Here is a 23,979-nt window from a genome sequence, read left to right on the forward strand (position 1 = left end):
TGAGAAGTAGTAGTGGGTTAGGATAAAGTTAGTAACATGTATGAGGGATGAGGCAGTGTTCGATAGCAGTAAGATTATGGGCATAAGGGATGTTGGTGTATAGGGAGGTGGTGTCAACAGTGACGAATACGGATCCAGGAGGTAAAGGGATGGGGATGGTGGAGAGTTGGTGAAAGAAATGGTTGATATCTTTGATGTGGGAGGCTAGGCTACAGACAACTGGTTGGAGATGTTGGTCAGTAAGCACTGAAACTGTTTCAGTGACAGCACAATAACCAGCCATATGGGGTGTCCAAAATTGTTGGGTTTGTGGATTTCGGGGAGCATATAGAAGACGGGTGTGTAGGGTGTAATAGGGGTGAGGAGGGAAATGGATTTAGGGGACATTTTCTGGGAAGGGGCTAAGGCTTTAAGCAGGGACTGGAGTTTGTGTTGGACTTCTGGCAGAGTTTGTAGGTGTAGTAGTCAGGTAATTGGCTGAGGCCTTCTGCCAGATAGTCCCAGCGATTCATAACATCAGTGGTGGAACCTTCGTCTGCAGGTACTGGAAGAGGCAGTGTTCAATGTTGGAGTTAGGGTGGTTTTGGTTGGAGAGATTGGCAGCTAAGAAGTGCTTTCATTGCAGGGATTGAGAGGAGGAAAGTAGGTCTTTGACAAGTCCAGCATGGTTAAATTTGGGTGTAAATCTGAAGCTGAAGCCTTTGGAGAGGACAAATTTCTGTGGAGCCAAGGGAGGTTTTGGCTCTTGGATTTGGTGGAGAGTTGGTAAGTAGGGAATTTTTGTGGGTGTGGCAATTAAAAAGGTCAAGGCAGGGTTTAACTGCTATGAGGGATGGATGAGGAGGAATATTGTGGGTACAATAGGTATTGTATAGTGGCAGTAGTAGGGTGTCGGCGGGTTGGATACGTTATGGAGGTGGTGTCTGGAATACTCCTCCAGGTGCCGAAGAGCAAGGAATTCAGTTTCAGAAGTGTGGTATATCGAGTAGGGATTGCAGATAGTAGTATCTTGTCAAGGGAGCTGAGGTGGTTCTGGGATGCCTTTGCAGTACCAGGTTTGCGAGGGCCAGGGAATGGCAAAATTTGAAAAGGTGTTGGTCATTGTGAAAGGAGGGGTGTGATCCAGATGAAGTGGTTTAGGCAGCATTTGAGAACCAGGATGTGGGACTGGTTTTAGCCAGGGAAAAGGATACTTGCTTGGTATGCTGTGAATCCCATCAAGGCCTTCACAGACAGGCAAGATCCCACCAACCTAAACAGAAAACAAATCTCCCATGCCATTCCCCTCACTTCCCAAATCGTCCCACCAACCCCAAGGACCACCCACAAAGGAGTGTCCCCATCATTACCCAGTACTTCCCAAGACTGGAAGAGCTAAACCACATCCTTCACCAGGGCTTTGATCATCTATCATCATGCCCTGAAGTGAGGGGCATCCTACCTGAGATACATTCCACCCCTCATAATGTGGTGTTCTATCATCCACCCAGCCTCCATAATATTGTAGTCCATCCCTGTGCCACTTGCAACCCCAACCCCTTGCCACAAGGGTCATATCCATCATATCCCTGTGGAAGACCCTGGTACAAAACCTGCCCAATCCACCCACCCAGCTCTTCCTTTTCCAGTCCCATCACAGGTTAATCCTACCCCATCAGGGGCCGGGCCTTCTGTGAAAGCAACCATGTCATTTACCAGCTTTGCTGCAATCATTACGCAGCTTTTTAAATTGGTATGACTACCAACCACCTGTCAACCAGGATGAACAGCCACCACTGAACTGTGGCCAAGAGCAAAGTAGACCACCGTGTGGCACAACATGCAGCACAGCACAACACACTTGATTTCAATGGCTGCTTCACTACCCAAGTCATCTGGATCCTTCCCACCACCACCAGCTTTTCTGAACTGTGCAGATGGGACTTATCTTTACAACACATTCTCTGCTCCCATAATTATTCCCATCTCAACCTACAGTAACACACTGTCGCCACTCCCTCCACCCAACAGTTTCCACCCTGTCTGTGCTATCATCTCCTCCCCATTCTCATCTCCCACCCTGTTTATTTGCAGCCCTCTGCCAATGGATTTGCCCATCTTTCCCCACTCCTCTTCTTTCTTCCACACCTCCCTGCCCCACATCATCCTGACACCACACCTGTTGGCAGTTTAGTCCCTGCACACTCCAGTAGAATGCATTCATCTCTCTCCCCACCCACACACTACTATCCCTTCCCCTTCTCCACCTCCTCCAGAGTGCTGCTTGCATCCAACATGATAGTTGCATTCCTGTCCGAGATGCGGGAGTCGCGATCTCGTGTGTGTGTGTGTGTGTGTGTGTGTGTGTGTGTGTGTGTGTGTGTGTGTGTGTGTGTGTGTGTGGTCTTTTTTTTTTTTTTTACTGATGGAGGCTGTGGCAGAAAGGTTTATGTAAGTGTCTTTTAATTGTGCCTACCTGCAACTTGATGTGTCTTCTTTACAGTAAGTAGCAATCTGTCTTTTCCTACATTGTTGTACTGTAAGAGTGTTGCTCTTTAATCTGATAATATTTACTGAACTGCACAGTTCTTCCTGTACATAGTTCAACTATTTAGAAAGATCTAAAGAAAGCAATGGGAAGGGTGGTGGGTGGAGAACAGACTCTGCTCCTGTGTGAAAGATTTTATTCTAAGTGATTTCTTGGAACTGATTGCCACATAGTAAACACTTACTACAGGGCGATACTCATATAATTGATCACCATGTCCAGGAGATTTTTTGAAGGTGATGTATATGCAAGGTAACCATGACAGTGAAGTGTTTCGTGTTTGATATAGGAGAGAGTGTTTTGAATGGGCAAGCCATTATGTGTACTGGATCACTTTTCACGGGTGAGTCCTATTTATCTTGCAGAGTGATAGCAGATATAGTATGAGTTTCTGAGAAGTTAGAACCAGTTATCCTTCAGACACCAACAAAAGACATGACAGTGTTTGTCTGTGGGGTAAGACTCACAGATTTCCCATTGTACTATGACTGCACAGGCCTATAGGGATGACATAGTTCATGCTTGGTTATGTCCTTATGCTGGTGTATTAGATAATGATATCATACAAAAACATCAAGGTATGACAATGAGTTGCTTCTCATGTATGAATATTTTCAGCAGCCAATAATTTCATATATGAAGTGGTCACCTATCTTCCATCCTGAATTCTATGCAGCATGTCTGGGGTATGCTTTGGAGCCCTCTTCACTGCCCACATTATTCTTCTCCTTTACCACCACCACACTGACAAGGAAGGTACCTTAAACGGCTGAAACCAAATAAAATTCATTTTTAAAATATGGGGTTTTGTTTGTTCTGCCACCTACATAGGTCATTTATGTGTAAAACTCTGAATTTATGTACAATAAAAGGACGAAGGTTGACAAATATTATGACATAAAATATAATGAAGCACAAGTCACTGATGAAATAATACTGTGTAACAGATGGTTATAATCGTCTGAATCACAGTAGTCATAAATGAGGTATATTTGGCAATAAGTTAAACATTTGCTTGCAACAACAAATGTAGTTTTACATAGGTACTTTTCCATTAGCAGATGATGTTTTGTCATCATATACTCTTGCCTTATTCATGATAGAATTGCAAATATGGAGTTTCATTGAGTGATTAAAACACAGTGGAATGGAACAGTATGCACACTTGACAAGGGCAACAGTTGGATATGCTACATATCATCCCTGTCTCAAGAGACCTTCAGACTCTTATCACTGAAGCAGTTGGAGTGGAGGGCGAACATATCACTGGTAATACCTACATAGGAACTTGGTGAAACCAGTAGTAAACTGGATATGGATTATGGATTTACATCTTGCACACATGAGAGATTTCATACAGACTAGCTTTAAAATGAATGATCTGTGTGATTGGATCACTACTGCCAACCATATCCTGGAAAATATTCATCACAGCTCTTGGTCAAGCAGTTTGCTGGGTCTGATACTACTCATCACTAACTAATAATGCTGTTGTACTTGGTATTTCAACCAATATGGTCCAGGAGCATAAATCTGACTGGGGAGAAATAAAGTATGGTGTTCCCAAGGCTCAGTGTTAGGTCCACCATTGTTCCTAATATATTTAAATGATTTTCTGTCTAATATACAATAAGCAGAATTTGGTCTTTCTGCAGATGACTCTAGTATTGAAACAATCCATCCATAAATGCAGAAACAAAAAAAATTGGTAAACAGTGTTCTTAAAAGCATCATTGACTGGTTTTCTGTGAATGGTCTCACCATAAATTTTAAAAAGGCACAAAATATTCAGTTATACAAGTCTAGGGTATTATAGCAATGATAGGTGTAATGGGTGGCGAGGAAATAATAATAAATAGGGTAGAAAATGAGAACCTTAACTGGAAAAAGCATAGTTTTGGAACTCCCACAACTTAGTTAAGCCACATTTGCACTTAGAATCCTTGCAAATCCTTGGGAGAGACAAATCAGACGGAGGGGGGGGGGGGGGGGGGGGGGGGCAGGGCAGTCTTCCAAAATGTGGTTGGGAGTAGTGACCCAATTACACAGTTTGTTGTTTCTAAAGCTCTTCTGTAGGAAATCTCATATGTGCAGATATAGTTCCATAATCCCTATCCAGAGTATTTGATTTCCTCAGTAGGTACCACCAGTAACTTTTTTGCCCTCCACTGCTTCAGTGGTAAGAACCTGAAGGTCTGTTGACAGGGATGATATGTAGCATATCCAGTTGTTGCACCCCACCCCTTGGTGCATACTACAGATGAGCTAATTAATGTATGTCATCTTCAGCTCTGCCTTCAGCAGAAGAGAGGAATATGGTGATGGGCTAGCAATATTTGCAGCAAGAAATAATAACTATAAGGTAATAGATGTAAGTACTTTCACCATGGAGGGTATAATCAAGTTATTAGCAGTTGACTAAAAGTGGGGAAAAAGAACTTAATTATTACAGGTCTTTACAGACCTCCATGTGGCAACCTAGATTTTTTTTTAAGTTCATGATGGCCTACTTGTTTAACATGCACAGTAAACACTGCAAAAAAATGGCTGGGTGGACATAATACTAATAACTTTCCTGAGAAGTGGGTCCACTAGAAGGGTCAATCCCAGCATATACTGCATTTACATCATCATAACACATCTCACATTGCATACAGTGTATCAGCTGTGAAGTGTGCCATTTCTGATCACAAAGCTGATAATCTTTGTCAACAGCAAAAAGAAACAGTATATGACAAAAAGAACCACCCATGATGACGTGTTGAAAATCTCAACAGTGTGCTAAAAAGCCTAAAAAGGTATGAAAAAAAACATTACTTTCAGTGAATATGCGTCAAAATTTTATTATTGTTTTCATGTCTCATGTCAATAAATTATCTTGCCAGTAAATGACTTTGAAAAACGCAGTTAAATAACTGGATAAATCATGAAGTGAAAACAGCAAGAGAAAAACTTACACTTTTTCAGTGTGCAGTGCTTTAGAATGGCAATAATCAAAGACTGAAGGTAGAATTTAAGAACTATCATATTTACTTCAAAGATATGCTGCTAGAAAGTAGAAGTACGAGGGCCGTTCAGAAAGTAACCTCCGGTTGATTTAAAAAAATACACCAAGTTAAATAAAAATATTTTAATATATACATCTTACAACTACATCTTTTCACTATTTTTCTACATAGTCTCCATAGCGATTGAGGCACTTACGTATCTCTTCACAAGCTTTGAAATTCCTTCTGCATAAAAATCACCCGCTTGTGCCTGGATCCAGCCTGTGACCGCATCTTTGAGCTCTTCGTCGTCATCAAACCGCTGTGACCCGAGCCATTTCTTCAAATGCATGAAGAGGTGATAATCACTTGGCGCCAGGTCTGGGCTGTAAGGTGGATGGTTGATAACGTCCCACTTGAAGGACTCAAGAAGGGCCGTTGTTCTGCGAGCAGAGTGAGGACGGGCGTTATCGTGCAAAAAAATGATACCGGAAGTCGGCATACCACGGCGTTTGTTCTGTATAGCCCGTCGTAACTTTTTTATTGTTTCACAGTACACGTCTTGATTAATGGTCGTACCACGTTCCATGAATTCAACCAACAACACCCCTTTGGCATCCCAAAACACCGTTGCCATCAGTTCTCTGGCAGAAAAATCTTGCGAGGCTTTTCTTGGTTTGGTAGGCGAATTTGAATGTGCCCACATCTTTGATTGTTCTTTTGTCTCAGCAGGGTTCACGTACTTAATCCAGGTTTCGTCACCGGTCACGATTCTGTTTAACAATGGTTCTCCTTCGTCCTCATAACGTGACAGAAAGTCTAATGCAGAGGCACACATTATTGCAGCACACATTTCAAACTGCCACAAAAACTAAACTAGCGCAGGTACGACGTTCACTCGACCACGGCTTGATGCCGACTGACCTGTTGAGTGCATGAACGCACAGATGGCGTCGCTACTCCCCCCACAACCCGCACTGTGACCAATCGGAGGTTACTTTCTGAACCGCCCTCGTAAATACATAGCCTCAATGTTAAGAAACTTGAGTAACATTGGCACAGCTGGCTAGAAAGTTATAAATAGCTCTAGGGATTGTAAGGACAAATCGGCTACTGATCTCATCATAGGGAATATTATAGATTTCTGTTATTGGATCGAAAATGTTTCTAACGAGTGCTTTTCTTCTATTGGGATCTTCATCAGTAGCCATTTCAACACACTCCATAGATGTAAGAGTGTTACAGCTAAATATAGCATATATTTCACGCCAACTAACAATAGTAAAGTAAAATACATAATAAAGTCACTAAAAATTTCAAAACGGGTCATCTATCAGCACCTTAAAAAAGTTGCATAGACAACATGCCTAATGCCATGGCCACAGCAATAAATTATGTAAGTGCACCAGGTAGTGCCCCAAGAGAATGCAAAGATAGCACAAGTAATCCTGATTTACAAGAGAGGTGGTGATCTATAATTGAAAACTATCAACCCATCTCAATTTTAACTGCATTTTCTAAGGTAATTTAGAAAGTTATTTACACTAGACTAATCACATTCCTGCAGTAACAGAATTTAATATTTAAAAATCAGAATGGCTTTATGGGAAAAAATCAACTTCACTAGCCTCAGCACAAGTAATAGATGAAAATAGATGAAATAATAACTGTCATAGAGAACAAGGAGCATGTTACTGGAGTTTTCCTTGATCTTGAAAAAACTTTTGACTGTGTCAGCATTATCATATTACTTGACAAGCTGTGGAATCTTCTGAGTGCTAAAAGGAAATGGATATGGGTTAATAAAATTGTATATTGCAACAGGGCACCACTTGTGTTAGTTAAAACAAACAGTGGGTCTTTCAAATCCAAAATTACTGACGTCAAATATGGAATGCCTCAAGATCCTGTGTTGGGACACCTTCTTTTCTTGATTTATGTTAATGTTATAAAGTAATGTTCTCCTTACTAAAAAAAAAAAAGGTATGTAGACGATACATCAATTGTGTGAAAACACAAAGCCTAGGGTAGTCTGGAGGTGCTGTGCAGCAGTGTTACCAATGAAATATTAAAGTGTTTCAATGAATCCCATTTAACTGTAAGTGCTTCAGATACTGCAATAATGGAATTTAACACAAGGAAACAAATAGAATTTAGTATGAAATTATCCATAGAAATTGACATTGTAAAAAAGGAAAACTGGACAAAATTCCTGAGAATCATAATCCAAGACAACGTCAAATGTAACAGGCATAATGTAGATTCCTTAGCCTGTAAACTGTATAAAAACATGTTTGCTGTAAACCAAATGTTGTTAAGACGTATATGTGCAAAAAAAACTGCTTATCGGTTGTTATTCTCATCAAATTTAAACTATGTGGTAGAAATATGGATTGAATAACACAAAGCAGTTTAATCACATTATTAACATTGTAGAAAAGAAAGCCATCACAATTATTTGTAGTGCCAAATCTAGAGAATCATGTTGTATCCTGTTTCCAAAATTAGGAGTGCTTTTCCATTATAGGTGTATATATGTAGTAAAAGTAATACTGCTCATGAGAACAATAAATATACACCAGCATAAAAGTCAAAAATTAAGATACTGTATAAATAATCCAAGAACAGCATTATACTGTATGAAACAAATATCCCATGCTGGGCTGAACCTTGCCAATGCCATGCCAAAATGTCTCGCAGCCCTCCCTAATAACAAATTAAAACACCTACTAAGTTCTTAATTGATATCATAATCAGTTTTATTCCCTAGAGCAGTTCCTTACCTATGTTGGGCTCATAGTTTCAGGTAATTCACAATTGATCTAACAATCATTAACATATTTTGTAACTCTGTTATTTGTGTATTAACAAATGTAAAATGCATTAGTGTTAAACACAACTGTTTTTAGGTCATAGTTTGTAAACTGATATATTCAGAAGAATTATCTGTGCATGTCCTGAAACTTTATTATTTATTTGGATTGTATTTGATGTTGAGTAATTATTATTTTTATTGTTATTATTATTATTATTATTATTATTATTATTATTATTATTTCTTTCTTGTCTCAGACATTATGTCTGGTTAAAAATGGAAGGTGACACGGACCTTGATCAAGCGTGACTTCCTTTTAACTGTACGGTATATGTTACATTGCATTTAGGAACTTTCGGGTAATTGAACAAGTGTCAATAATTACAGATCTCTGTAGTTGTATATATAAGTTTGGATGTAGCTGTATTGCATTGATGTACTGGTGGATACTGTGTGGTATGACTCCTGTAGTTAATAGTATAATTGGTATAATGTCAACTTTATCCTGATGCCACATGTCCTTGACTTCCTCAGCCAGTTGGATGTATTTTTCAATTTTTTCTCCTGTTTTCTTTTGTATATTTGTTGTATTGGGTATGGATATTTCGATTAGTTGTGTTAATTTCTTCTTTTTATTGGTGAGTATGATGTCAGGTTTGTTATGTGGTGTTGTTTTATCTGTTATAATGGTTCTATTCCAGTATAATTTGTATTCATCGTTCTCCAGTACATTTTGTGGTGCGTACTTGTATGTGGGAACATGTTGTTTTATAAGTTTATGTTGTAAGGCAAGCTGTTGATGTATTGTTTTTGTGTCATGTCTTCTGGGGTATTCTGTATTTGCTAGTATTGGTACACCCACTTGTGATGTGATCTACTGTTTCTATTTGTCTGCTTGTGTCTGTATGTGTGGATGGATATGTGCGTGTGTGCGAGTGTATACCTGTCCTTTTTTCCCCCTAAGGTAAGTCTTTCCGCTCCCGGGATTGGAATGACCCCTTACCCTCTCCCTGAAAACCCACTTCCTTTCGTCTTCCCCTCTCCTTCCCTCTTTCCTGATGAGGCAACAGTTTGTTGCGAAAGCTTGAATTTTGTGTGTATGTTTGTGTTTGTTTGTGTGTCTATCGACCTGCCAGCGCTTTCGTTCGGTAAGTCACCTCATCTTTGTTTTTATATATAATTTTTCCCACGTGGAATGTTTCCTTTATATATATATATATATATATATATATATATATATATATATATATATATATATATATATATATATATATATATATATATATATATATATATATAAAAGAAAGATGATGAAACTTACCAAACAAAAGCGCTGGCAGGTCGATAGACACACAAAATTCTAGCTTTCGCAACCAATGGTTGCCTCGTCAGGAAAGAGGGAAGGAGAAGGAAAGACAAAAGGATATGGGTTTTAAGGGAGAGGGTAAGGAGTCATTCCAATCCCGGGAGCGGAAAGACTTACCTTAGGGGGAAAAAAGGACAGGTATACACTCGCACACACACACATATCCATCCACACATACACAGACACAAGCCGACAAATGTCTGCTTGTGTCTGTGTATGTGTGGATGGATATATGTGTGTGTGTGCGAGTGTATACCTGTCCTTTTTTCCCCCTAAGGTAAGTCTTTCCGCTCCCGGGATTGGAATGACTCCTTACCCTCTCCCTTAAAACCCATATCCTTTTGTCTTTCCTTCTCCTTCCCTCTTTCCTGACGAGGCAACCATTGGTTGCGAAAGCTAGAATTTTGTGTGTATGTTTGTGTTTGTTTGTGTGTCTATCGACCTGCCAGCGCTTTTGTTTGGTAAGTTTCATCATCTTTCTTTTTAGATATATTTTTCCCACGTGGAATGTTTCCCTCTATATATATATATATATATATATATATATATATATATATATATATATATATATATATAATTTCCCACGTGGAATGTTTCCCTCTATATATATAAAAAATAGAGGGAAACATTCCACGTGGGAAAAATATATCTAAAAAGAAAGATGATGAAACTTACCAAACAAAAGCGCTGGCAGGTCGATAGACACACAAACAAACACAAACATACACACAAAATTCTAGCTTTCGCAACCAATGGTTGCCTCGTCAGGAAAGAGGGAAGGAGAAGGAAAGACAAAAGGATATGGGTTCTAAGGGAGAGGGTAAGGAGTCATTCCAATCCCGGGAGCGGAAAGACTTACCTTAGGGGGAAAAAAGGACAGGTATACACTCGCACACACACACATATCCATCCACACATACACAGACACAAGCAGATATATATAATTACCATACCACTTTATTTAATTGTCGTAATTACAACTTGATCTTCCTTCCACCATTGTTTTTCTGCCTCAATACAACTTGGTACTTTTCTGCTCCTATGCAACTTGGTACTTTTCCCATCCCTGTAATTCTGAGGTTCTTACGTATTTGCTGTACATACACCTTATCACAAGATCTAACATTTTCATGATCATTATTACCATCAAATCTCAAATATTTTTTCCTTCTTTACCGGTTTTATAGTTACACAGAAGGATATCATTATAATAGTCCATTAAAACTTAAATTTTTAATCATTATTACATGGTTCATCTGAAGTAGTGCCAGTTATTATCTGTGACTACAGGCATTTGCACACTTGTATCTGTCATCTGCATTAAGCACAAAGTTTATAAGAAAGCAAGCTTGTGGTGAACAAAGTTTCTGTTTGTGGACTGGTGGAAAGTGCAAAGGAACATTATTAGATGGCTATATGTGAAATTTATTTTGGAATGAGGTATGCACATGGATCTATGTGTATATCTAGATCTCATTCTAATTATTATATTTTTTAATGAACAGGAGTTGCAGTTGAAGTTAATTATGTTCTGTCATTCACTGAAATCAATTTTATTCAATGGCATCACATTAAGATTATGTTGAAATATTAATTTAAGAAAAAAAAAAAATAAGAATTTCATTAATGCAATAAATAATAAATGCCAAGTTGTAACAATATTACACCACTAATGAGGTACTCAATAATTCTTCTAATTTTTGTTGTTACAGGGTTTCCTCATTGCTTTCACTTCAGAATTTTTACCCAAATTATTGTATCAGTACGAGTATGATTGGGATCTGACTGGATACGTGAATTTTACATTGGCATATGCTCCAAAGGGGAATACAACTGAACAGTGCCGTTATCGTGGATTCAGAGATGAGACTGGTAGTCACACACCATTTTTTTGGAGACTGCTTGCTGTGCGCTTTGCCTTTGTCATCATTTTTGAGGTATTTCACCCATGCTTTGTGTTATCTTCAGTTCCATCTCTTTATTTATAACAGTAGTCATATGTTGTTCTCAGACAATTACTATTCTCATTAGAATTGTGTCATCAGTTGGCAGGGGGAAGTTCCAGCCACCATACCTTCAGAGATTGTATGTTGAACTGCTGCTTCAGTATTGTGCTATGTTACTGAAACTAAATGTTTACTCTAATAATGCTAAGACTCTATAAACTATCATCAGAAACTATTCCAGTCCTTAATGAATAGTTTTAAAGTATTAAGCTTTTTAAAAATAGCAATTATCATTGCATATAAAAATTTTAAATCTGACTTTTTGTCAGTGTGTGTTGATACATTCTATCCAGAGTTAGTGATGTCTGTCTCTAACCTCATCCTCACAATAACATTCCCAAAAGAATCAGAGATGGTACTGGCAGCTGTTTACAACATTTTAGAGGACAATAACTTTAGATATTATGATACGTGAATGGTAGTAACTGATAAGTCTCACCACCGTGGCCAAACCAACCTAATTAAAAATGAAATATTATATTTGTTTATTGAGGATAAAAGTCACTGTAACATAAACAATGACTGGGCCCAAATCTTTTGACAGAATTTATGTAAAAATACTGGAAAGATGTACATGAAGTTATTCAGCATCAATGTGACTCTCGCAAAGTCAATGTCTGGTGCAGTTTGATGCGAGATTGTGTGATTGGTCCTTTAATTTTTGTAGAAAAGACAATAAACGGGGCTGTTTACTGTGACAAACTGACAAGAGTACATCTTTCCCCAAATGGACAAGATTGAGGTGAAAAAGGGGCTTGTGTTTTTCCAACAAGACGGCCCCCCACCTCATTACAGTAACCATGTGTGTGCAGCTCTTGACACTCGCTTTCCAGGAAGGTGGATAGGCAGAGCTGGCCCAATACCTTGGTCACCACGAATCCCAGAATTAACCCCACTGGACTTTTTCTTTTGGGGTCACATAAAAAATGTTGCGTACAGTGAAAAGATCAGAGACATCAATCATTTATGGGAAAGAATTGTTGCGGCATTTGGAACAGTTACAACTGAAATGATGGTGAATATGTGACGAGAAGTGGAATTTCATCTCGATGTGTGCAGGGCAACAAATATATCCCATGTTGAACATTAAACAAAGCCTGAAGGAGTTCTCTTTCATAATATGTACTCATTGATGTAATTTTTCATTAATTTCCCCATTAAATTTATACTTAAGACTAAGTTCTTTTTCAAACACCCGTATATACAAAATGTACAGAACAAATTTAATCTGTATCGAGAATATGACAGATTATCAAAGTGGTACAGAATCCATGTTAGAGTACTACAAGGATGTTGGTAGTTACCATTCTTGTTCATTATTTTTATGGATAAAATTGTCTGACACTAAAGACAAATGCCAGTTGGCTTCATTCGAATGAATAGGAACCCTAGTTGGGTGCTTTACTTTTTGCTGATGATTTGCCTCTTATAGTATCTTCAGAGAATGACCTGCAGTGTTTTGGACACAATTTACAGATTATATCTGAGATATATAGCAAGGGCATGAACACCAAAAAAGCAAAAATTGTGGCCTTCTATGCAAAATACCCAGTACAACATAAAATCAATTTCAAAAATAGAATTCTGGAAAGAGTGAACACTTCCACTTATTTACACTACAAACTGTCCTTTCTGGAAGAAACAGACCTAACAGAAAAAACTGCCAGGTATACAAAACAAAAGGAGTTGTTAATGATGTAATGAAGCCTTCCCTAGTCCAAAGCACACCAGAATATGCCTTTATAAGACCTTAGCGAGAGCTGTGCTGTGCTGCGCTGGACAGCAGAGCGCAGACAATAAAAGCAAAAGATGGGAAAAGACTAACAATCTATGAAATGAATTTCTTCAAGAGAACAGCTTTCACACTAAATGGGATCACAAAAGAAATGAAAATGTGTTGAAGGAACTTAAAGTGGAACGCATGGCACATTTGGTACACAACCACCAAAACAACCATAGGAAACACCTACAGCGAATGGCCTCAGGTGGATGCCAAAACCTGTGTTATGCTACCTTACAGTGCAAGATGAAAAAATGGCCAAAGAACTTCTGAATGAGGCCATAACAGGCCAAGAGGCCCAATGAACAAGTGAAACTTGACATATGGGATTAGAAGTGGCATGTCTCTCCTGTCAGAGTATATGTTGAAATCGTGTCACAAATTATCATTATATACAGAGTACCACAACATTTATTTGTAACAAATATGTAGACATGAGTGATAATTGCAGTGATTACATTTCCAGAAAGAAGAACTCTTAAAACTTAGCAAATCGACATGTTCTACAAGCCACTTGGGCTGGAAGCAGTTTGAGCACAACAGAACAGGTAATAGTGTACGATGTGTGCCATTTCAAGTTCCTTAAACATATTTTCATTTATTTTGTTATCTCATCTGGTGTAAGAAACTGGTCCTCCCCCCTCCCCCTCCCCTTCACCCCAAGAATTTCATTTTAAGTGCTCCAATCAGAGACACTGGGCAGACTAGTTTGTAAAGATAATTGTCTGAAAGTCAATAACACCATTTTTATCAACTTGTTTTTAATTGTTGGCAGAGATATTATATAAGAAATTACTCTAGTCAGTATTCCACATAAACTATTATTGATTAATCATAAATAATAAATCCACATAATTTATTGATATAGTCCAATAATTATTTAAAATTTCCTTAAGAATTGGATTATGATTTAGCTAATAAAGGCTTTAAATGACAAGAAGTGCTTATTGTGCATAAAATTTATTGTTAATTGCTGGAATTGTCCTTCTTCCACAAAATCCAAACTACACTTTAATTCAGAAAAATTCCCATATCCTGCAACACATGATTAATTTATTCACACTAAAAGTAAATGTTTGCACTGAACATAATCTCAAGAGGAGTGCAATTTTTATCCCATTATTTAGGTTATGAACCATGCAGGTAACAGTTTTATTGTTTGTAGTTACAGCCATGCCAAAACTTGAGAGTCATCTGTAGAACACATTTAAAGAATACCCTACAATTTTTCAGGGGCACACAAATACCAAGTTAATAAAACCTGGAAACCGCAGGTCTCCAGGCACCAATTCTAACTGCTGCATCACAGTGGACAATGCACAGGTCCCTGTTCCAGCAGTATCACAACTACTTGTGCATGCATTTGATCATGCCCATAATCATGCAAATAAGCAAATTTGGTCTTGTATGGAGCCACACAATCAATTGTTCCTATGCGTCATTTAGGACCGTAACAGGAAGAGTCAACTGTTTAAAGTGTATTGTGGAATCTTCTTCTTGAATTGTAAGGTCATTTCTAAAGATATTTTTTTTTATTATCAAAGCATATAATTGTGACCATGGCCAAGCTGTACAAGAGTCAGAATTATAGCATAAAAATGCCTATACGCGCCCCCCCCCCCCCCCAACACACACACACACACACACACACACACACACACACACACACACACACACACACACACACACACACACACACAGGCAGAGAGGTCAGAAACTTTTCGTTGAATTTCCACATGGTTGTACATCCAAAATGTTTAAATTTACTTCTGTGTGAAGATTCATAGCTTCCAGCACATTTGAAAGGAAGACACTACAAAAAATTATATTGTTGCTTTGTCTGTGGCAGCTGACAACCATTCTGCAATTCGGTACCACAATTGCTTAAAATCTGATGGTTTCAGTGCCATATCATTTGTTATCCCTCTGCTATGAACTCACTCTCTCTCACCATATAGCTCTGTTACTTTAGCAGAAATTTCTGACATATGTAATATAATAAAAAATAAAGTGGAATGTAGCTACTGTCTTCAGATGAAGATGTATGAGGAAACGTCACAGATTTCCTCATCTAGCTAACATCAAACAAGAAGGTGAACAACATTTTATTCCCAAAACATTTCTGAGATTGTGTTCTAATTTGAAACATTAGGATAGTTTGATTTAATAGACTGCACTTTGGAGATCTGTGACTCGCAGTTGTACAGCATAAGACAGTGTGAGTGAGAGTGAAATCTGTAGCACACACTATTTTTGGAACTACTTAAGAGAAAGTACATAATTTGGTAGTGCCTTTCTATTAAATTAGCATGTTAATTTGACTATTAATTTTGTGCAGAATTTAAACTGTTCAGTACCACTTCACTCTAAGGCTGTATTACTGATTCTGCAGTTTAAGTTTCATGAACAACACCACGTTTTAATAAGATATTAATACTAAAGGGATTTTATCTGTGCTTTCAGCATGTTGTCTTTGGGATCTGCCGACTGATTGACATCTTGGTACCTGATATACCAGAAAGTCTTGAACTGAAGATAAAGAGGGAACGTTATTTAGCAAAGCAGGCACTTCAGGACTCTGAAACAATCCTCAAGGTTTAGTGCAGTAATTTTGTTTTTAATTTATTCTTATGTATAGCAGTGTATGAGGAAATGCAAATCCTCTCTGCTAGTCACAAGCCATCACACACACAGGAATTAATTCTATGAAATGTAAAAATTATATGAATTAAATATTTAAAATTACTTCACAGTTTGTAATACCTAAAAGGCAATAACTGATGCAAATTTGCACAGCAAAAATTGCTTTCTTTCACTGTCTTCTTTTCTCTAACTCTAATCTAAAACTATTTTAACAGTCCTCCTCTATTCCTTTTGACTATTCTCACCCCATCCCTCCATGCAGTCCTTCTCAAAGATCGTTTCTAGCTCTGCCCCTTGCAGAGCCCATAGCGTGTGTTGCCATTGCAAAATGCACAGTGAGATGGAGCTCCTGATGTGAGTTGCCAGTAGACAGGACAAAACCACATTAACTGTGGAATGGAACTGAAAACATTCCAGGAGTATTAAATGATACAGAAATATTATGGGTATACAAAATTAGTACATTTTGAAGTAAATTTCTTTAAGTGTCAGTATGTTTCCAGAATGAGATTTTCACTCTGCAGCGGAGTGTGTGCTGATATGAAACTTTCCTGGCAGATTAAAACTGTGTGCACGGACCAAGACTCAAACCCAGGACCTATGCCTTTCGCGGGCAAGTGCTCTACCATCTGAGCTACCCAAGCACGACTCTCACCCTGTCCCTGTCTCCTGTTTGGAAGGTAGGAGACAAGGTACTGGCAGAAGTAAAGCTGTGAGGATGGGGTGAGAGTCGTGCTTGGGTAGCTCAGATGGTAGAGCACTTGCACGCGAAAGGCAAAGGTCCCGAGTGCGAGTCTCAGTGTGGCACACAGTTTTAATCTGCCAAGAAAGTTTCATGTCAATATGTTCTCACAACAAAATAATTTTAAATAGGTAGCTAACAAGTAGAGGTCTCCGGTGATGAGATCGACTTTTTGCGACCATTTTATGATGGTGTAGGTTAGGATCCTAGGTATGACAGTCTGAAGCCACTCACCATGGCAGACCCACACTTACAAGTAAATGAAAAAGAAAAAACAGCCTGCTGCTCTAGGCATCATAATACTGCCACATTTTTGACTAAGTTCATAGTGTAATGGATAGCATACTAGACTGGTAAATCGAAGGTGGTGGATTCAAATCCTTCAGTTTTTTATTTTTATCAGAATGACTTCCACCATTAATTTTCTTCAATTACTGTATTTGGTTCTGATGTAATGATTTAAATTTTCTAATCCTTTGCCAATTCATTTTAACCATTGTATTAACTTTTTTATTCTATGAGGTTTCGAGATTGCAGACAGATCTTATAGACTTCTTGCCACAATATTCCGGGTGCCAACTGTCTAGCCATCTTCAGGTGAGTGTCTGCCACTGGAGACTGTTAGTTCACAATATTGGCTTTATAAAAAATATTGGCATGGAAACGTACATTGGCAGCCATCACTCGAGCATCCTCTATCAAAACCCATGCCCTCAGCAAATACTGTTATATCTGTGGCATGCAGGTGCATGCATAAAGGTGATACTACACATTCACCCACTGTCAGATTGTGCGCTCACATCATTAGAGGCAAACATCAGATGTTGCCAGATGTTTAATTATGAATAAAATATTTTCTCTCAGAGGAAATTAGAGGGGTCATCGGGTCCCAAGCCTCGTCCAGTTGAAAGCTGCCATCATGATTTATAAGATTTCGTGATAGATGTATTTCCACAAACTCTTTAATTATTGAATCTGAAAAAGATCTCACCAGGCCATAATTTTTGTAGCAGAATAATCCATAGTGTCCCTAGGTAATACAGTGTTCAGCTGTGTCCAGCTTACTGGGCTACAAAAGGCAAGTGTGGTGCTCATGTTCAACGCACCTTCCATGTGCTGTGCGTATTGTCTGACATATGTACACTTTGCCACACTCACAAGGGTTTTTGTTAATCTGGCCTTCTGCAGACCCAGATTGTCTTTTACCTAACCAAGAAAGACACTAATCTTCACCGGTGGCCAAAAGATTACTCTAAGCTGATATTTCCTTAGGATCCCACCTACTTTCGATGAAAGGTTGCTGACTTACAGAAGGAAAGCCCTGGACTTGAAGTCTCCTTATCTTCTTGATGTGGTTGGTCACATTTCCTCCACCTTAGCACAGTACTAATCTGATGTGGACAGTAACCATTATCTATGAACCCTGACTGTAGATGTTCTTGCTCTTTTGTAAGGCTGTCTCCATTAGAAACAACAAGAGCCTGATGCACCAACGTTCTAAGGATGCTGGTAATTTGTGAAGGGTGATGGCAGCTCGACGTTTGGAGATAAAGGTCCTTATGTGTGGGCTTACGGCAGATAGGATGCCCTAATGGCCCATCCTCTCTCCTAGTAACAAAGACGACCAAAAGTGGTAAGCAATTGCCCTTCTCTATTTCCATTGTAAACTGGATGTTCTTGTGGATTGAATTTAGATGTTGCAAGATGCGTGACAGTTCTTGTTCACCATGGGGCTGCATTATAAAAGTGTCATCTATATGTCACTAGAAGACTCTCAGTTTAAGTTCTGCTGAATCAAGTGCCCTTTCCTCAATGTCTTCCATAAAAACGTTAGCTACCGGAGAGGAGAGAGGATTGCCCGTGACATCATCATCAGTCTGCTCAAGATATTTGTTGGTAAATAAAAAGTAGGTTGAGGAAAGTACATGATGGAAAAAGTGCTATTACATTGACCATGAACTTATTGCTGATGAGTGACAAGGAGTCCATAAGAGAAACCTTAGTCAAAAGTGAGATGACATCAAAGCTCACTAGTACATCAGTTTCACTGAGTTGAAGTGATTTCACTCTATTGATAAAGTCAGCAAAGGTGCGGACATGATGCCCACACTTCCTCACAAAAGGTCTCAGTAGAGAGATGAAATATATTGCTAAATCATAAATGGGGGCATCAATACTACCCATGATCAGCTGTAATGGAACCTCTTTTTTATGAATCTTCAGAAGACTATATAACCTGGGTGGCACAGAACTATGAGGACATGAAAAATGTCGTGCACCTACAAAAGCTCCACTGCAAATGAGCAACATTTCTGCCATTGAAAGGCCCATGCTACGAAAGCTACAAGAAGCTGCTCACATGGTGGTTGTACCAGCCGATAAGGGAAACACCACTATGCTGTTTCCACGTGAGGTTTATGAACAGAAGGTTTATAGCTTGCTGAGTGAACCAATGTATCGGTAGATTGACAAAGACTCCACAGGGAAAGTGGAAAGGAAAACATCAGCACTGCTGGATTCTTCTTCTGTTCCAGAAGAAGTGGCCAAAAGATTAAGGCCTCATAGTTCTATGCCACACAGGCTATATGATCTTCCGAAGATTCATACAAAATAGGTTCCTTTATGGCTGACAGTAATATCGATGCCCCCCGTCCATAAAATTTGGCAATACATTTCACCTGTCTACTGCAACTTTTTGTGGGGAAGTGCATGCAACGTTGCTGACTTTATTAATAAACTGAAATCACTTCAACCCAGTCAAACTGACTTACTAGTGAGCTTCAATGTTTTCTCTCTTTCCACTAAGTTTCCTCTTAAGGACTCTTTGTCACTCATCAGCAATACGTTCAAGGCCAATATCACATCACTTTTTCATCATGTTGTTTCCTCAATGCACATTTTATTCAACAACAAATATTTTGAGCAGACTGACAGTGTTGCCTGGGCAATCCTCTCTCCTCTCCAGTAGCAAACTTTTTTTGTGGAAGATGTTGAGGAAAGGGCACTTGATTCAGCTTAGAGTCATCTGGTGACATGTAGATGACACTTTTATAGTGTAGCCCCACGGCGAACAAGAACTGTCACGCTTCTTGCAACATCTGAACTCAATTTAAATCATCATCCAGTTTATGATGGAAATAGAGAAGAGCGGTTGCTTACCATATTTGGTCGTCCTTTTTATTAGAAGAGAGGATGGGCTCTTAGGGCATTCTATCTACCAAAGCCCACACATATGGACCTTTATCTGAAAGTGTTGAGCTGCCATCACCATTCACAAATTACCAGCATCCTTAGAACGTTGGTGCACTGGGCTCATGTTGTTTCTAATGGAGGCAGTCTTACAAAAGAGCAAGAACATCTACAGTCAGGGTTCAAAGATAATGGTTACTGTCCATATTGGATTAGTACTGTGCTAAGATGGAGAAAAAGTTATCACCCACAACATCAAGAAGATAAGGCGCTGTTCAAGTCCGGGGTGTTCCTTCTGTAAGTCAGCAACTTTCCATCTGAAGTACGCTGGATCCTAAGGAAACATCAACTTAAAGTAATCTTTCAGCCACTGGTAAAGATTAGTGCCCTTCTTCGTTCAGTAAAGGATGATCTGGGTCTGTGGATGGTCAGGATTTACAAAATTCTTTGTCAGTGTGGCAAAGTGTACATAGGTCAGAAGATACACATAGTAAGTGAAAGGTGCATTGTACATGCGTGCAACACTTGCCCTTCGCAGCCCAATAAGTTGGCCATAGCTGTGCATTGTATTACCACGGGACACACTATGGATTATTCTGCCACAAAAATCTTGGCCCTGGTGAAATCTTTTTGGGATTCAGTAATTAAAGAGTTTGTGGAAAAACGTCTAGCACAAAATCTTATAAATCATGATGGCAGCTTTCAACTAGACAAGGCTTCGGACCCAGTGATCACTCTAATTTCTTCTGAAAAAAAAAAAAGTATTCATAATGAAACGTCTGGCAACATCCAACGTTTGTGTCCAGCAATGCAAGCACATATTCGGACAGAGGGCGGACATGTAGTATCACCTTTACGCATGCACCTGCTCACCACAGGTGGGACAGCACTTGCAGAGGGTGCAGGTTTTGATAGAAGATGCTCCTGTGACTGCCGCCAATGTGCTAGCATTTCCGTGCCAATTTTTTTATATAAAGCTACCACAGTGAACTAGCAGTCTCCACTGGTGGACGCTCATCTGAAAATGGCTGGACAGTTGACAGATTTATTTTTCGTTGAGAGATGTACAGTTTTTCAGGTGTTAGTATTCAAATAAATGTTTAAAACACAGATTGTTCTCTCACAATAGACAAAATATAAAAGTCGGCTTTCTACATTCACATTGCCTCTTCATCAAATTCACTTATTGATATTATGAAATATTGTCTTTTCATTACCTGACTTCAATCCATATCAGTCACACCTTAGCATGTTTCAAAAGCCTGATGCACACATAATCCAATGAACAATTGAAAGTATCATGATTATGTTTTCAAATTTAGCAATTTCATGCTTATCTTGAAGTAATTAAAGTATCCTCTTAAGTTTTTTTACAATATTTTTTCACCTGATGGTAAAAATGTATGTCACATGACTGACAGGTGGAAGTACACTTTAGATGAATAGTTTTCACAGTGCATATAGCTTTCCCAACACATCATAGAATGAAGGCTTTCCAACACTGTTCACAAATATGTCATCGTATAATTTGTTGTCCATCTGACCACTCCATGAATCGTCTAGTACAAAGTGTCATTTTCTTTGATGTACAGTTTCATGACAGATTGCAAATATTGTCTGTACAGTTCTTGTGTTAATTTTCCTGATTTTCAGGTGACAACAGTATTTCAGTAATCTAATTCCAAATGTTCAATTTCTTTAGAAACCATGGGTCCAAATTTTTTTGCGACTTTCTACGTACATAAGAACACATGTGGCAGCTAGTCTGTGACAAATGTCAAAGCATATTCCACTGTATATGAATGTGTAGTTTTCGTCAAATTTCTCTTTTGCCCCAAAACTGTTTCTGCCCCACAACTACTGTTTCTGCCCCACAACTACTGTTTCTGCCCCACAACTACTGTTTCTGCCCCACAACTACTGTTTCTGCCCCACAACTACTGTTTCTGCCCCACAACTACTGTTTCTGCCCCACAACTACTGTTTCTGCCCCACAACTACTGTTTCTGCCCCACAACTACTGTTTCTGCCCCACAACTACTGTTTCTGCCCCACAACTACTGTTTCTGCCCCACAACTACTGTTTCTGCCCCACAACTACTGTTTCTGCCCCACAACTACTGTTTCTGCCCCACAACTACTGTTTCTGCCCCACAACTACTGTTTCTGCCCCACAACTACTGTTTCTGCCCCACAACTACTGTTTCTGCCCCACAACTACTGTTTCTGCCCCACAACTACTGTTTCTGCCCCACAACTACTGTTTCTGCCCCACAACTACTGTTTCTGCCCCACAACTACTGTTTCTGCCCCACAACTACTGTTTCTGCCCCACAACTACTGTTTCTGCCCCACAACTACTGTTTCTGCCCCACAACTACTGTTTCTGCCCCACAACTACTGTTTCTGCCCCACAACTACTGTTTCTGCCCCACAACTACTGTTTCTGCCCCACAACTACTGTTTCTGCCCCACAACTACTGTTTCTGCCCCACAACTACTGTTTCTGCCCCACAACTACTGTTTCTGCCCCACAACTACTGTTTCTGCCCCACAACTACTGTTTCTGCCCCACAACTACTGTTTCTGCCCCACAACTACTGTTTCTGCCCCACAACTACTGTTTCTGCCCCACAACTACTGTTTCTGCCCCACAACTACTGTTTCTGCCCCACAACTACTGTTTCTGCCCCACAACTACTGTTTCTGCCCCACAACTACTGTTTCTGCCCCACAACTACTGTTTCTGCCCCACAACTACTGTTTCTGCCCCACAACTACTGTTTCTGCCCCACAACTACTGTTTCTGCCCCACAACTACTGTTTCTGCCCCACAACTACTGTTTCTGCCCCACAACTACTGTTTCTGCCCCACAACTACTGTTTCTGCCCCACAACTACTGTTTCTGCCCCACAACTACTGTTTCTGCCCCACAACTACTGTTTCTGCCCCACAACTACTGTTTCTGCCCCACAACTACTGTTTCTGCCCCACAACTACTGTTTCTGCCCCACAACTACTGTTTCTGCCCCACAACTACTGTTTCTGCCCCACAACTACTGTTTCTGCCCCACAACTACTGTTTCTGCCCCACAACTACTGTTTCTGCCCCACAACTACTGTTTCTGCCCCACAACTACTGTTTCTGCCCCACAACTACTGTTTCTGCCCCACAACTACTGTTTCTGCCCCACAACTACTGTTTCTGCCCCACAACTACTGTTTCTGCCCCACAACTACTGTTTCTGCCCCACAACTACTGTTTTTGCCCCAAAACACCAGTGTTGGATGATATGTTGATACATAATTGCAACCCATGTGATCAGTATTAGGAGCAAGGTTTGGATTGTAATTGCCCATTATCTGTACTATTTGTATTCTGAATTGTTCTGCTTGTTTCTACAGTTTCTTAAAGTGTTGCTACATTATTTGCATTAACGAATTTAGTCACTTTTCTCTCTAACGTGTTCTGTGTTTTATTTTAAAATTCTTCTCCCAGTTCCCAATTGCAAAGAATGAAAAGTTTTATGATAAATATGTAACAGCAATAGCACTGCCCATCGTTGCAGTGTATGCATTATCACTTGTTCATGGCACGTCCAAGCATCCTTAAATTTTCAAATATTCGGTATCAATTAAACACAGCTTATTGGATTTAGTTTCTCCTTGTTTGGCATCTTGTTTCCATTTCCTCAAGTATTCTTTTCTGTGTAAAAGAGAGGAACCACTTTGTTGAATACTTCTTAGTGAATAATTGCAACGGGCTTCAGTGAAGGCAATTGCTTTTGCATTGTATTGTAATGAATGTACGTCGATGGAGGTGCTTGAAAAGTGGATGGGTTAAAACATTTATCCATGTCTTCATCATCAACAGTACACTGCAAAGAACAAATTTTCTTGTGTTAGTAATGGGCAAGAAAACC

At 39.3% G+C, this 23,979-nt stretch overlaps 1 protein-coding gene across 1 annotated transcript in view; it reads left to right on the forward strand.

Moving 5' to 3' along the window:
- Positions 1 to 23,979, forward strand: part of LOC126474668 (anoctamin-7-like) — a 290,663-nt gene that overhangs the window by 259,029 nt on the left and 7,655 nt on the right. The window contains exons 15-16 of the mRNA XM_050102146.1: positions 11,408 to 11,632; positions 15,945 to 16,076. Of these exons, the coding sequence (XP_049958103.1) occupies positions 11,408 to 11,632; positions 15,945 to 16,076 (357 nt within the window). The remainder of the gene's footprint in view (positions 1 to 11,407; positions 11,633 to 15,944; positions 16,077 to 23,979) is intronic.

This window comes from Schistocerca serialis, chromosome 4 (genome assembly GCF_023864345.2).
Source record: "Schistocerca serialis cubense isolate TAMUIC-IGC-003099 chromosome 4, iqSchSeri2.2, whole genome shotgun sequence".
In the NCBI taxonomy this organism is placed as follows: Eukaryota; Metazoa; Arthropoda; class Insecta; order Orthoptera; family Acrididae; genus Schistocerca; species Schistocerca serialis.